Source organism: Rissa tridactyla, chromosome 1, assembly GCF_028500815.1.
Source record: "Rissa tridactyla isolate bRisTri1 chromosome 1, bRisTri1.patW.cur.20221130, whole genome shotgun sequence".
In the NCBI taxonomy this organism is placed as follows: domain Eukaryota; kingdom Metazoa; phylum Chordata; class Aves; order Charadriiformes; family Laridae; genus Rissa; species Rissa tridactyla.
In genome coordinates this window covers 86408436-86423536 of record NC_071466.1, presented here as the reverse complement: position 1 = coordinate 86423536, position 15101 = coordinate 86408436, and the positions used below count along the sequence as shown (strand labels likewise).

At 46.0% G+C, this 15101-nt stretch overlaps 1 protein-coding gene across 3 annotated transcripts in view; it reads right to left on the bottom strand.

Annotated features, from left to right (window-relative positions):
• The window catches only part of REPS2 (RALBP1 associated Eps domain containing 2), a 107673-nt gene extending 104367 nt beyond the window's left edge, over positions 1-3306 (bottom strand). For all 3 annotated transcript variants that reach the window (XM_054211208.1, XM_054211217.1, XM_054211223.1), the window contains exon 1: positions 3066-3306. In XM_054211208.1, the coding sequence (XP_054067183.1) occupies positions 3066-3272 (207 nt within the window). In that variant the 5' untranslated portion in view covers positions 3273-3306. The remainder of the gene's footprint in view (positions 1-3065) is intronic.
• Between the last annotated feature and the right edge of the window lie 11795 nt (positions 3307-15101).

Genomic DNA, 15101 nt, shown 5'->3' with positions numbered 1-15101 from the left:
TCCTCTTCTGGCACATGCTCTCACGTTCCCTACCTGCTCCCTGTTACCTAGCCTCTTTCATCTACATAACCTCTTGGATCAAGCCAAGTAATCCTTAAGCCAAACAAAACCCCTTGCCCGTTTGCTGTTTGGGAGCACGCGTCGCCGCTTTTCCCACAGGAATCACCATATTCAACAGCAAAACTCCAGCCGGGATGCACCACCCACGTGATTTTTGTCTAGATCACAAACCCTGCCATTACAGTTCAGGAAGGTGGAAGGAGATTTCCCGTGATGGTTGTGAGCATCTTCAAATCTCAATCAGAGACCGCAAAAGGAAAGGCTCCTTTCTCAAAGCTTCATCCCACTTATTACACAACTACAAACACCTGAAGACACCAGCACAGGTTCAAGTCTTTGCCGTGGCACTAAATGCCAGTTCTGGAAGCATATCAATCTGTAAAACTGCTCCTCAATGAAAACCTTGAGGAGAAAAAGCTGTGAATTGCACATCACTTACAAAACAGTCTGTAGTCCACGCAAGGGCCAGGGAACTTCTGGACTGTGCCGGCTCTGCTTAGTAGAAATCCAGAACTGGTTTCCAACCCAAACCTCCCCATTTCCGGCATGGCAAAACTTGACACGACCATTTCTCAGTCGGTCAGTAGGGATGCCTGCGTACTAAGCACTAATTGTGACAGGTGTGGATTTTAAAAAGAATTTAAAAAAAAAAAAAAGAAAACTTTTTCACAGTCAACAGTTATTTCACAAAAAATACGTTATCTGAAGCCAAACAACCTGCCTCTGCCTAAAACAGGTGTTCCCTGAAATAGTAGAAAACACGTACCATGAACCTCTGTACCTTGTTCCCATCATTGTTAGGATGGTAGGGGTTTTTAAACAGAAGCTATTAGATTGCATTTCTGGAGGATGACAAAAGACAAAATATCAGCAAATCTCTCAAACAATGTTGTGGGGTTTTCCCTATCAAAACATCCACATTTCCAGTTAATTTTTTTTTTTTAAAACACATTACACTAATTCCTTTTTTTCTTAAGTCCTGGTAAATGTTAGTAAGAATACCTGACAGCGGTGGGTTTTGAGGACAGGAGCTCTAGCCATTGAGCAGAACACCACTGTGATTAGTGCCATATAAACAAGGGGGGGGGGGGGGGGGGCAGGAAGGAGGAAGAGAAACAGCCCCAGATCCCACAGGCCTTATTATCTGAATATTCCTGAAGCCAATTACAGCCTTGTTTCCCAGTAACATTCTCCTCACAGCGTAAATATACCTGGAAATAATCTAAAATAGTAAAAAAACAACAAGAACATTAAAAAACCCCAACATTTCCAGGCTTAAGTCACACATAACTAACAAAATGACTCCCAAAACAGACCATGATAATAAATTACACTTAAATGACAGGGTAAGGAACTACATAGCAAAAATAAGGGGTTTTTTTCCATACTTCTTTGGAAAATGAAGTGACTAATGCCAAAGTCACACAATTTACTAACAGGGCTTTAACAAATTTCTTAAATATGCGTTCTTATTTGAAATTAAATGCTTTCTTCTTCCTCTGTGCAAAAGACTTAGTCTTGGTGCTAGATCTGTGCAAAATCTTTATTTTCACAGGTCAGTTCACCTGTAAGACCAAGGCCGCAGCGTGGCTCAAAATCAAGCAATACTATGGTGCTTGGTAACGTTTTTGTTTTAGAGATCTGGTGAACAGCGCAAGTAAGAGAGGAAAAATATCCTTAAAATACCATCGTTTTTGTTCAGAATCACCTGTGCAATACGAATTTATGTAAGTCACTATGAGAAGACCTGACAGCTAGCCGGAAAGCAGTAGAGGAGTTTAGTTACCCTCAGACAGTGCCAAATTATAACTATACTTCAGCTCAATTTCAACACAACTTTTTTCTGCTTGGTAAACAAAGACTACTGAAGAAACAGAATTCCTGTGAACAAAACTAAAATAAAATATATTAAAAAAAAAAAAGAAACAAACCAGGAATACCCTACCTCTGTTTAGTTTATTGTCAGAAGTATTGTGCAACTACGGTGCATTAGCCAAATTACTAACCCGCAGGCAGAGAAGACCACAAGCCCAGAAGAACTGGATGGCAGAAGAACTGGATGGCAGAAGAACTGGATGGCAGAAGAACTGGATGGCAGAAGAACTGGATGGCAGAAGAACTGGATGGCAGAAGAACTGGATGGCAGAAGAACTGGATGGCAGAAGAACCCTTCTCAAACCCTGACCAAGCTCCTCCTCAAAAGTGAGGAGGGTTTTGCACCATCGCCTCTGCTGGGGACCTCTTCTGGGACTCTGCTGCTCTGATGGCCCCAGAGCCTCTTAATTCCTAATACCTAAATGTATTTGCTTGCAAGAACAGACATACAAACACCACAACGCCGTTTTAACCTACAGATTTTGTTTTACCTACAGATTTTGTTCACTGAAACAACATTTAAAAAAATGTTTATATATATATATATCAGTGATAAGGCAAGAATTAAAGACACGGCATGTCCCTTACGGCTCTGCGAGCAGGACGGTCTCTGTGACATTTGGGGGTCCTTTTGAGGAAGTTAATTGCCTCACCGACAGGACCCGGGAGAGAGCAGACCGGCGACGGAGGCCACCGGGCTGCGGGCAGCCGGTCGCCCAGCCCCGTGGCTCCCGTCTCGGCGCAGGAAGGACCAGGACATCGCCGGTCCCCGACACACGGACACCTGGAAGGCAGCGGCAGCAGCGCGGCGACCCAACGCCGCCGGTGGCAAGCAGCTCGGCTGGAAAGAGCAAGCGGACACAAAGCAGCCCCCCGACACCGGGGACAGCCGTGACCCGCTCCGCTCGCCGCCACCGCTCCGCGCCGACCCCCGCTCCGCTCCCGCCGCTCGTCCCGGCCACGGGGCGCGAGGGCACCGGCCCCGCAACCCCCAACTTTCCGGCGGAGGCAGCGCCGGCGCCTCCCCCGCCGCGCTGCGGGCGCGGGTCCCGTCCCGCGTCGTGTCTCCCCCGTCCCCCAGCAAACCCCGCAACTCCGCGGGCCAGCCGGCCGCCCCCGGCCCGACCCACCTGGTGCAGCGTGTCCGGGGGCAGCTGCGAGGCCCGGAACAGCTCGCCCACGCTGCTGCCCCCGGCGGCCGCCTCGGGGGGCGGGCAGCACCGCGAGAAGAGCTCGGAGTAGCGCTGCTGCTCGCTCTCGCTCAGCGGCAGCAGCAAACCCCCGGTACCGGCGGCGGCAGCAGCGGCGGCGGACCCTCCCGCTGGCCCCTGCTCCATGGCGGGGCGGCGCAGGCGGAGCGGGGCAGCGGGAGCCGCGCCGCCGGGAGGGGAGGGGGGGGGACGGGCGGGAGGCGGTGCCGCGCTGCGGCGGGGAAGGTGCAGGGACCGCCTCCCTCCCCCCGCCACCGCCACCGCCCCGCCCGGTGCGGCCGACGGCGGCACCGCAGTGCCCCGGCCGCCCGCAGCCGCTCCCGCACCCTGCCCGCCACGGCCCTCCTCCCCCTCCTCCTCCTCCTCCTCCTCCTCCTCCTCCTCCTCCTCTCTCCCCCCCCACCCCGGCAGCTTTATTTCCTCGTTTTCTGTTTTTCTTTTCCCGAGTTGGTTTGGCTTTAAGCTGAATTACCGACCGCCTGCCCCCGCCGCCAGCCCCGGGACCCTCACGGGGTGGGGAGGCGTCAAGCCCCGGCAGGCGGCTGAAGGGCCCGGCTGGGCACGGCCCACGCCGCGGCCGCCCAGTTGCCCATCTTCGCCGTGTCCCTGCCACCTCACCCCGGGGCTTCCTGCTCCCGGGACGGCTGCCAGAGCGCGGCCGTGCTCGGTTCTGTCCGCGGGTGCGATGGGGCCTCGACAGCAGCCTGTCCAGAAGGACCACCCGGCTGCTGGAAATGCAGCGTGGGTGCTGCGGTAAGGACAGGCAATGATGGATCTTGGTGGATCAGATGTGACTGATGAACATCTCGCCATGTTAGAATCATAGAATGTGTTGGGTTGGAAGAGACCTTCAAAGGTCACCTAGTCCAACTCCCCTGCAACGAGCAGGGACATCTTCAACTAGATCAGGCTGCTCAGAGCCCCGTCCAACCTGACCTTGAATGTTTCCAGGGATGGGGCATCTACCACCTCTCTGGGCAACCTGTGACAGTGTTTCCCCACCCTCAGCGTAAAAAATTTCTTCCTTATACCCAGCCTAAATCTGCCCTCTTTTAGTTTAAAGCCATTACCCATTGTCCTATCAAAACAGGCCCCCACTAAAAAGTTTGTCTCCATCTTTCCTATAGGTCCCCCTTAAGTACTGGAAGCCACTATAAGGTCTCCCTGGGAGCCTTCTCCAGGCTGAACAGCCCCAACTCTCTCAGCCTGTGCTCATAGCAGAGGTGCTCCAGCCCTCTGATCATTTTTGTGGCTCTTCTCCGGACTCTATCCAACAGGTTCATGTCTTCCCCACACAGAAGACTCCAGAGCTAGAGGCAGTAAGTTCTCCAAAGGTTTTCCTTTAACATGAAGGGCAAAGAGCTCCTTGTTTATGGAGAAAAAAAAATCCTCTTTATTATTCCTCTGTCAGCAATGACACTAAATGTTCCCCCTACAGGTCGAGCACCACCTTAAAAGTGACAAGCCAAGGTGGGAGGGCTGAGTACATCCCAGCAAAGAGGATGGTTGTGGGTCTCACACTAGTTTTTGGAGCCTTTCCTCCCAACATTTCAAGGAATAATGTGATCAACCTGAAGGTGATCCTTGTGCATCCCGATGACCTGCAGCAGAGCCAACAGCCCTCTTCACAGCAGCTTTGGTGCTGAGACAGCCTGGTCCAGGAGAAATCGGATTCCCCGCTATTTGCTTGCAGTCCTGCACCGTTAGCGACATGTGGCTAACGTTGTTAGCCACGTTCCTAAACACAAAACATTTAGGAAGTCAAAGTGGTTTAATTTTTATACTCTTGTTTACTATTAATTCTGTCAAAGTATAAAATCCAAATGTAATAATTTTGCATCATGTTTTTACTAGAAAATATTAGATTAGGGTTACTTCAGTTAAAATTGCTATCAATCAGTTTAATTTATGGTCTGTAAAGCCAAAAAAAATTTACTGTCTCATCACCTCCATCCTTGTTAATTAAGACCTGTTATCTCTTTTTTAAATCTTTTTAAAACTACTTTATCCTCTCCACGCCATGCTTCTGTGCCTCCTTCTCACCTGCACAAAACACGCAAACCTTTAGTTCCCCTAATCCGAATTGAAGGTCTGTGCCCGTCTTCTCAATGTGTGGAACGCTGAGTGGGTTGATAGTTGCAGTTATTGGCGGGTGAATTACTGATGATCGCGTTTAAGGATGGGGTGTTATGGAGAAATTTTTGTTCCTTTAGGGACAATGGATTGTCAAGGTATTTTCTCATTTTGAAATGTACTGTTTGAAAGGAGGGCAAGTGTATTTCAGAAACTGAGTCTCGTAGCCTGACTTAAAGTGGCAAAGACCTGCAGTAGCTCAGAAAAATTCTGTGAGTCCTCTTTAGAAGGCTCTGCAGAGCAGAGAGTGAACGACCCCTCGACTGCTGGGTTCTTCACCTGGAGAGTCCTAAGATGTTGCTGGACCTTTTCTGTGTCTTCAGTCAGGTGCGAGATACTCGTCAGAGGACGTGGTACCAGCAATGTGGAGATGACGTAGGGCTTTACCTAACTGTTGCCATATTTAACTGCATGACTATCATGAAAATAGAATAATATCTTGAAACTAACTTACGGAAGAACAGCTGTCTTACAGCTGAACTGGAACAAGAGAGATGTTACGCTGACAAGTAAAGGAAAATATTGTCAACAATTTGTGCTAATTGTGCGTTTTCCCGTGCATGAAAATGCTCATTGATAACTGACCAGCTCAGTACTTGTGACGCTAATGTCTCATCACAACAAATACTCCCTTCTCCAACACCCCAGCAGACACCGTTTGACCTTTGCTGATCTGTCGGCCTCAGTTTTTCTAAGTATTTCTAAAGTGGACCGTGGCAGGAAGATACTGGAAACACCCACTGTCCCAGAACACAATAGTCTGTCTTACCAGCCACATCTCTTACTGCAAACAAACACAGATGCTTTTCTAGGGTCCTTTATTTTTTTTTTTTCCTCCATTGGACAATTTTCTGCTCTTTCTTGACCAGTAAAACTTGCATTCCTCTCTCCATATGACCCACTTCATCAAAAAAGACAGGATGGCTGTGTTCAAAACCATTCTACCCTGGTATTGTAATCTCCAACCTGTCGCCTCCAAGATGCTAAAGAAGTGAACCCCCACAAGCTGAGGGAGGAGGCAGGGAAATCCATGCCTCTCATTTCTGCAGTACCAGTGTGAGCTTATTGGCACAATAGGTGTGACCTGAACATCCCGTGGGCACGAGCGCACCTTCTGGGAGTACCAGGAGTGCGCAGGTGTCTGCACTCCAGGTGTCCTTCGGCCCTCGGCAATACCAGCCAGAGCGACATACTCCGTTGAACCCGATACTTACGGGGAGCTTTAACCCCCCCTGGGTGCCTGAGCCGCTTTCTATACAGTCCACTGTGCCTTCTGCAAGGGCACTGACGGTCCTTGCGCGGTTTAAAGTTCTTGTGAGGGTACATGAGTTCAGACCGAGAGGCACTTCATGATAACAGAAGCCAGACAAGTATCGTAGGAAGAGAGTTTCAAGCTTCCTGTGTACAGGGAAGTTGTGATGTCATTGCAGGTTACAAAGCTTCCCTATAACTGAGAAATGCTACATATCAGCAAAACAAAACAATTCAAGTATTTATTGTTTGCTGGGAAAAAAAAATGAAGTCCGTAACGTAAACTGTATTGAAATCTGCCTTATCAAATTATAGTTTAGATCTGTGTGTGGTCGTCCTTTCCTCCTTCCCTCCCCACCCCACCCAAATAATAACGCAATGACTTACTCTAAACGCAGCCAGCAGCAGTCCTGCAAACAATTGTGTGATCACGTGTGGGAGCAAGACTGAAGTAGTAGTAAAAAAAAAAAAAAAAAAAAAATAGAAAGACGGAAATACTAATTCCAAAGCTGTGCCAATAGGAATAGTAGTAATATGTATGATGAGTATGTCTTTCCTCAGGATGAAGTCATCCATATAAATTGCCATGTATAATATGTCATATAATACATAATCACTGGTAAAAAAATCCCTCCCAATATTCAGGGAATCCTGGGAACAACTTTTATTTGAGCAGTACAGCCAAGGACCAGTCAATCGAATTTGTACATTACTTCACTTATCTTAGGGTTCAGAACGTGTCAGACTTGCCCTGGCCCAAAAGGCGCGAGACCTGTCCCGCAGCTGCTTCCCGTTGACAGTGAAAACACCCCACATAACCACCGAGTGAAGCTGCGGAAACACAGGCAAATGGTTGGCTGCAAAACCGTAATTTTGAGCTTTTCCCAAATCAGTTTGAGTGAATCTCCCTCGTTGTTCTTGATGGCAATTCATTATACTCTTTTTGCAAAATGAAAGAAGACTTTGATGGCAACCTGCCCTGGTGGGGCGGGTTTCCCAGCCACGGCATCAGGCATGTTTGGAATATAATTGACAAGCTTGTAGTTTCATGTATCGATTCAGCATGCGAATACTGTTATTATTCTTTCCATGGTTGCTTGCATGAAGATATTCCACCTCTAGGAAAAACAGGAGAAATTCCTAGAGAACGGTAAAATTTGGTTTCCTGTTTTCCAGCTTGTTAATACCTCTAATGCATGAAAAACCCTTAAGAAATAGTAGCTGTTTCCTTGCTCTGATCTATTTGTTGTTTGCAAAAATTAGATGGCATCATAGGTGAAAACTGCCTTCTCTGAGCATCTTGTGGAAGATGCAGTTCATGTCAGTTTTGTTCTGTAAGCAACTGGGGACATAATAGAGAATAATAATGTCATAAAATATCTGACAAATATCCACATAATTATTATTTGTGTGGGAAGGGAAGGAGGACCACACACAGATCTAAAACATACTTTCATAAGTCAAATTTCAATCCAGTTTACATAACTGACATTATTTTTCTAGCAAACAATAAATACTTGAATTGTTTTGACTTACTGGTATGTACAATTATAGGAAAGTTTTGTAACTTGTAATGTCACAACTAGTTGTGTTTAGAATAGTCTTTTTATGAAGTCCTTTTACAAAGGTAGCGTAGTGCAAGCTTTAGTGGCATAAAGCTAAGCCCATGCACACATCTTTGTAAGAGCAACGCCAAAAATAGCATATTGCTTTTTAGGTAACTTTCCAGGAAAGTACAGACTCATTTCCATTAATTTCCATCAAAGCCCCTGGCAGTTTGTTTATTTTAAAATAATGGCTTCATGTGAAGTTGAAAAAAATAATATTTTAGGTGCATATTTGTTATTTTTTAGTTTTAGTTTTGAAAGATTACCCACTTACTTTCACATTCTGTAGATGCAAAAGGTCACCCAACAAACCACATTAGAAAATGTGATTCCTCTATCATTTGTGCTTTAACTTAGGAATTTCGCAAAGCCTTCCACAACTACCCCAACACCTGGTTTGGTACTGAAGGGCAAAGGTTCCTAAAGGTCATATCATCAGCACACTTGAAAGCCTGAACCAAGAAATGCTGCCAGGGGAAGATCTACAAGATCCTGGAAGTCACGCACAGAAAAAAAAAATAAACATTTACAATAGATAGATAGATAGATAAAATAAAATAAAATAGAATAAAATAGAATAGAATAAAATAAAATAAAATAAAATAAAATAAAATAAAATAAAATAAAATAAAATAAAATAAAATAAAATGAGGGCTATGATTGTATTCTCCCACAGGCACAAGTTAAAAAATAGATCTTGCAATATATCCTGAAAGTTAACTGTATTCTCATGGACAAGGAGGGAAATGCATGTTACCCAGAGGGGACTATTACAGGAACACAGATTATAATTAAAGAAAATTTCTTAGTGCTTGGTGAGGTGGCTAATGTTCCATCGCTTGTTTCTTTTAACAAACTGTTACTGGCAACCACAGTCTTAAGTGAAAAATAATCACCGAAAGGCACAGAGACATTAATCATTACAATGAAGCCATTAATGCAAAGCAAAATGCATATTTTCCCTTTGAAGAAATAGCAATTAAGTAAAAAATCACTGCACGTTCACCCTTCTCTGTGTCCTTCAGCTAATTTGCCTCTCAAAAATTTTGCCTTCAGACTTGGAAAACAATTCTAAGAAGTGTTCAGTTATGAGATAACCTATTGACCAAAAAGGGCTTTCAGTGCTGCTACTGCAGTCTCATGCTTCGTATGCAGTTTGAACCTAAATAAGTTCCCCTTAAGGCAAATACTATGCCCTTATGCCATTTTCTTAGTTACATTTTAACACAGAAAATGGTCCGCCTTGTCCTCTAGTTAATTAATGAACTCGATATAAAATACAAGCAAATCAGCTGCAATAGGCTACGGCTTCTGCTGTTAGCACAGACAGCGGAGATGCACTAACAATACATTCTATTTACGACCGATTTGCCCAGAGCAAATACAGCTACCCCAATGTCATTGCAATTGCAGAAAGTGTCATTGCGGGCATTTTCTGCAGGAACGTGAAGTTTGTAACCTGCACGTGACAAAGCTTTTCATTCAGCATCAGTTTGAGCAGGGCTGTACTTTCACTGCATGGCTCGTGATGCAAAAGCCGCTGTAGCTGAAGCCTGGTTTGCAATGTGACAGCAACCTCAGATCCCACATGCAATGACTGAGAAAAACACAAATGGATCATATTCCCCAGCACCCAGCGCTGCAGCACCACGCCATGGCCGCTCCACCTCTTCACAACCTCTTTCACAAGGTAGGGTTTGTCCGGAGCTGGGCAGCTGCACCTGGCACAGGGTGGTGGAGCGAGTGCTCAGGCAGCAGCGACAGGCTGGGTGGCACAGCTTGGAGATGAATCATAGAAGCATAGAACACCAGGTTGGGAGGGACCTCAAGGATCATCTGTTCCAACCTTTCTTGGCAAAAGCAGTCTAGAGAAGACGGCCCAGCGCCCTGTCCAGCTGAATCTTAAAAGTGCCCAATGTTGGGGAATCCACCACTTCCCTGGGGAGATTTTTCCAATGGCTGATCGTTCGCATTGTGAAAAATTTTCCTCTTGTGTCCAATCAGAATGTCCCCAGGAGACTGTACCCATGACCCCTAATTTTTTCCATCTTTTCCATGTGACTCCTTGTAAACAGGGAGTCTCCGTTTTCTTTGCAGACACCCTTTAAATACTGGAATATGGTGATAAGGTCTCCCCTAAGCCTTCTTTTCTCAAGCTGGACAAACCCAATTCTCTCAGCTGTTCCTCATATATCAGGTTTCCTAGTCCTTTTCTAGGGCCTTTTTCTGGCCTGTCTACATCTTTTTGTATAGTGAGGACCAAAACTGAACGCAGCATTCCAGGTGTGGCCTGACAAGCGCTGAGTAGAGTGGGGTAATGACTGCTTGATCTCTGCCGGTGATGCCCTTGTTGATGCAACCCAGCATTCTGTTGTCTTTCTTTGCCGCAGCAGCACACTGTTCACTCACATTGAGCTTGTTGTCCACCAGGACCCCCAGGTCCCTTTACACAGAGCTGCTCCCCAGCCAGGTAGATCCCAGCCTGTCCCACACTCCTGGATTATGTTTTCCCAGCTGCAACACCTTACACTTGTTCTTGTTGAACTTCATAAGGTTAGCCCACTCCTCCAGCCTATCCAGGTCTCCCTGCAGGGTGGCTCTCCCTTCCGAAGTGTCCACTTCCCCACTCAGTTTGGTGTCATCAGTGAACTTTGTCAGGGTACACTTGATCCCATCATCCAGATAATTTATGAAGATATTAAACAGCGTTTGGCCCAGTATCGATCCCTGAGGGACCCCTCTTGTGTCAGGTTGCCAGTTTGAAAAGGAGCTATTTACCATATGGGAACCCCCTTTCCCTTCTCCCACTCCTCCAAGCTCACAACAGATACTTGGGGCATCGCTTTCAAAGAAAAGAAACCTGAGAGACCTGAGTGGCGTTAGTTTGGATCGGGCATTGTTTCTCAGCAGCACAGGAGGTGGTATTCTCATTTTCTGGTAAAGCCCTCCTATAGCAGGGACAGCTTCTGACCGTCAGAGCCCCTGAAGCCACAAACAGGAGAGACTGCACAGGAAAAATAACTCGGACCACAGCTGGACTCTTAGTTAAATCACTGCTAGCCCAAACATCTTCGCCAGGCTGTTCATGGCCAGCAATCCCTCAGCAAGCAGGGGAAGGTACCACAGAGGACATTTATTGCCCCTCTCTCTTGTAGAAGGCAGAGCTGCAGAGCTGAATGCAAGAGAGCCCACACGGATTAAAGAGCTTGACCTGGGCCTCAATAAAGACAGAACACAAGAGGGTTTACAGCACGTCCCCAGGAACTGCTCTCCCCTTGGAGCCACTTGCAGCATAGAGCTCTTCCCAGATGGGGAATGCTCTTCCCCCCAGATGGGGAATGCTCTTCCCAGAACCCTCTTCCCAGCTTTGTTTCCTGCTTGCAGACTTCAGGAGGGAGTAGTGCTGGCTGACCACCTCCTCACAGAGCGCTGCCACCTTGCTTCCTCACTCACCGCCCTTTGCTGGTGCCACAGCAGCTTCACCGAATTTATTCTTCATTGCCAGCAGCGTGAGAAAAGAAACAGCTTGTGTTCTTTGCAACTCCATGTGCTTAAAGTCCGTGATGGATTTGCTGTTGAGGTATCTAAAGCCACGTTTTAAAATTGGAATAGGATTGGGCCTAAAATAAAGGCTAGTCTGTGCATATGTACATACATTTTGTGTTATTAAGCCAACGTCATGTCAATTATTATATAAAATTTTACATTTTTACTTACATGTGTTCATACTGCCAATATTGACTGGCAAAAACTAAATATTATTAGAATACTATTTGCCATTTATACACGTTCTTCATTTTTTCCCCCAATGTAAGAATTCCAGGCAGTTGACAGCTGAGATATTATTATTCACTACAGAGATCAGATATTAAATCTCATCCTGGTGGAGAGGGAAGGTGCGTGTAAGGAAGATAAATTACAGCCTTGTCAGTCTTGTGACTGAGGAGTGTATCTTAGTGAGACTCAGAAAAACCTGGTACCACTCCTACCTTCACTACATTTGCCATGCAACCCTGCAGACATTCTTTGTTAGTGGGACAAAAAAAATATTTTCTAATCGTACAGCAGTCTCGTGAGATACAGGCAATGTTTGTAGGACATTAAGATACTCTGAAAGGGTAATGGGGAGCAAATAAACTCAGTGAAGGACTAGCGATCGGGATTGACTTTGGTGCGACTTGAGGAGCGAAGACAGTGACTAACAGGAACTAAGTTGGCAAAATTCGGGATGTGATTACAGGGTTCAGAAGTTATTTCAGTTTTCTGTGCAGACAACCAGGCTCCACAAGACAGCTCAGTGCAGAGATCCCATGCAGGAGCCAGACCTGCTAGCTTGCAAATCAACCTGGTACAGCTGCCCATGCCTAAGCTGACAAGCTCTGGTGAAGGCTAATGGCAAAATTACCCTTCTGGAGTCCAAACCACCATCTGCGAGCGGCACTGGGCTGGGCTGTGGTGACATAACAGCTCTTTGGTGCTAGCGGCAGGATTTCCAGTATTGCTCAGCAGAGCGTCACACAGATGTGTATCAGGAGTAGATTGACATGGGAGGAGCTTCCCATGGAGAAGCATGGGAACACAACACCTACAAGGAGAGCTCTAGATAGTGGCACAGTAAAAAGGAGAGATCAGGTTTTAGAAGCACCTTTCAAATAAAAGAAGTAAAGAACATCTCCCAAGATGCCCCTGCCCTATTTCAACCTCCTCCTTTAAGTGATCCCATTTTTCCCTGCCCCTGGCTGTGGGTGACCTGGGACCTTTTGTATCATCCCTCTCTCATCCTCCTTGCCAGCGATTTACCACTATGTTCCCTATCTTCCCTTGCTGGACCTCCCCCCAAAAGGTACCTGCCCTCCTCTTCCCTCTCTTTGCAAGTGCTGGAGGACTCTCTTCATTCCACTTCTGTCAGAAGATGCAGCCCCTCTGACTAGAAAATCCTGCTTCTGTGCCTGACTGCATCACTTGGAATTTATGGCTGATGCGACCTTTGAATATTCAGCTCTAAATTGCAGCAAAGTTGGAACACTGGAGATCAGCCAGGGCAGGGAAGGAAGGAGAGAAGGAAAGAGACAGAGTGAAAAAGGGAGAAAGAGAAAAAGAAAGAGAGAAAGAAAGAGGGAGAAGGGAGGAAGGGAGGAAGGGAGGAAGGGAGGAAGGGAGGAAGGAAGGAAGGAAGGAAGGAAGGAAGGAAGGAAGGAAGGAAGGAAGGAAGGAAGGAAGGAAGGAAGGAAGGAAGGAAGGAAAAGAGAGCAAGAAAGAAAGGAAGGAAAGTGAGAAATCAAGAAAGAAAGAAAAGAAAGAAAGAGAAAGAAAAGAAAGATGGAAACAAGGAAAGACAGAAAGAAAGAAGAAACAAAGGAAGAAAGGAAGAAAGAAAGGAAGGAGGAAAGGAAGAGAGAAAGGAAGGAAGGAAGGAAGAAAGGAAGGAAGAACTGCAGAGGTCTGTCTGAAAGGACATCTACATACAGAGGCACAGGCAGAGTTGTGGCTCTCTGCCTTTCTCCTGGGCACAAAGTGGCTGGGAGCAGGGAGCAGCCTGGGTGCAATGGCACAACCACCCTCCTGCCCGCTGCCTCGGCCAGCTCTGAGCATAGCCCCGAAGAGCTCATGTCCGCTTGCATGGATCCGCCTGGATGTGTCCTGTGCCTGGACATGTCCCGTGTCTCCCCTCGTCACGCGCCGCTGCAGAACAAAGCCATGGATGCAGCCTTTCCTGTTTACTCCTGTGGGTGCGGTACATCAGTCGCTCCTCGCCCTGATATTAGAAAAACAATCAGAGTTGGGCCACAGGATGTGTCGCTACTCTCTTGTGCCTGCTCAGCTCAACATTTTACAAATATTTCCTACAACAATGCTCCAATTCCCACTGTTCGGTGGCAAGAACATGGCAGTGAAACTCGGGCCCAGTCTGTCCTAAAGAAGCACAGCTAGAGACAAAAGGTTTTACAAAAATTCTAAATTAAAACTCCTGGGGATGCCTGCTGGTTTTACTTAAATGTGTGAACTGATTAAATGGTGTCCATGTCTTACTGTAGCCTTGGGGAAGCAGTAAAGGGATCTGATGAAGTCACAGAAGAACCATTCCGAACTAGGGCTGTTCAAAAGTGAAGCCCTCGCTACTAGAATCCCTGGGTTCCTAATGAATATGTACCACCTTCTTTTTTAGCAAGAAGACGAGCATTTTGTAACAGTTGCACTTTTAAACACTGTTGTACTTTCCACATAGTTTAAATAATATACATTTGGCAAGTCTTGCCCTCTCTAAAACTATGGCTAGCTAAAGGGAGGAACATTTCCAGTGTGTCTGTTATAATTTAATGAGTATACTTATTCAAAGTGAAATTGATTTGAAGGAGTAAGAATTGCTCAGAGAGGCCCTGTTTTGTTTTTTTTTTTTGCTTTTTTGGTTGCTAATTTGTTTTTCTTTTGCTCATTCCGGGTAAACAAGATAATTTTTTTATGAAGTCTATATCCTAATATAGTTACAGAGGAACGTACTCATTTCCAGGAAAGCTTATGCTATCGGTGTCATGTTTATTAACTTGCAATATTGTGATAAAACAATATGAAAAAGTTCATGAAGTATGAAGATCTACAGTCAAAACCAGAGTAAGGCTATGCTGAGTTTTGGGGGTATTTTTACTATGCTCCATAGCGTAATTGAGTCTTCCTTCTGCTAACTCTTGCTACAATAAACACAGTCAGGTAACCCCACACCCTGAGGGCCAGAGCTCTTTGTACGTGCTTAACTTTAAAATCTGTGAAAGAATACCGAATTTACACAGGGCTCATACAGTTGCAAAACTTGAATTTACACAGGGCTACACACAGTTGTAAAGTTAAGTGTGTGCAGGATAACGGCCTAAAAATTTACTGCAAGCTAGATAGCACTGCAAAGATTTGCAATAAATTAGTGTGTCAGATGAGGCCTGATGTCAAACATTAAAATATAATTTTCTATTTT